Source organism: Guillardia theta (genome assembly GCF_000315625.1).
Source record: "Guillardia theta CCMP2712 unplaced genomic scaffold GUITHscaffold_108, whole genome shotgun sequence".
NCBI lineage: Eukaryota > Cryptophyceae > Pyrenomonadales > Geminigeraceae > Guillardia > Guillardia theta.
The window spans coordinates 4,590-5,185 of NW_005434566.1; the positions used below are offsets into that span (position 1 = coordinate 4,590).

Consider the following 596-nt stretch of genomic DNA (forward strand, 5'->3'; position numbering starts at 1 on the left):
AGAAGCTGGAGTGAGAAGGAGGGGAAGAAGCAACGCCGAGTGTCAATGGCTAGATGTCTCGGAGGGACTCGGCTCGGAGGATACGATACAGTTTGTGCATCTGAAGGAGAAACGGTGAGAAGGAGGAGGAGGAGGAGGAGGAGGAGGAGGAGGAGGAGGAAGAGGATCAGGGAGAGCACGAGGAAGAGCAGGAGGAGAAGGAGGAGAATCATTATCATCAGTAGCAGCAGCAGCAGGAGGGAGGAGGAGGAGGAGGAGGAATAGGAGCAGAAGGAAGAGGAGGGCCATGGGCAGGGTTGAGTACCTTGAGCTTAAGCTGGTGGGATCTTTCATGTCATGCACTTGAATCCCCCCCCCCGATTCGCATCCCGCAGCTCGTGGAAGAAAAGAACACAGATGGTCAGGGCACGGTAGCCATCCTCCGACTCGCTTGACATGAACTTGTTCTTGACACGGAAAACCTGCGCATAAGCCTTTACTCCTCCGCCTATGGTCATAGCCTTTTTAAATAACATCCTCCTCCTCCTAGGCCTTTTGCCTGATGGTTAGGAGAAGATTTCCATTCATTGTTGAACTACCCTTTCTTGGTTTTTAGG

General features: G+C 52.5%; 1 protein-coding gene across 1 annotated transcript in view; it reads right to left on the minus strand.

The window, feature by feature from the left end:
* Positions 1-329: 329 nt before the first annotated feature.
* GUITHDRAFT_165711 (hypothetical protein) overlaps positions 330-596 on the minus strand; it is a gene marked incomplete at its 3' end in the record, with an annotated part of 4,926 nt that continues 4,659 nt past the window's right edge. The window contains exon 6 of the mRNA XM_005823421.1: positions 330-461. Coding sequence (XP_005823478.1) covers positions 330-461 — 132 coding nt within the window. The remainder of the gene's footprint in view (positions 462-596) is intronic.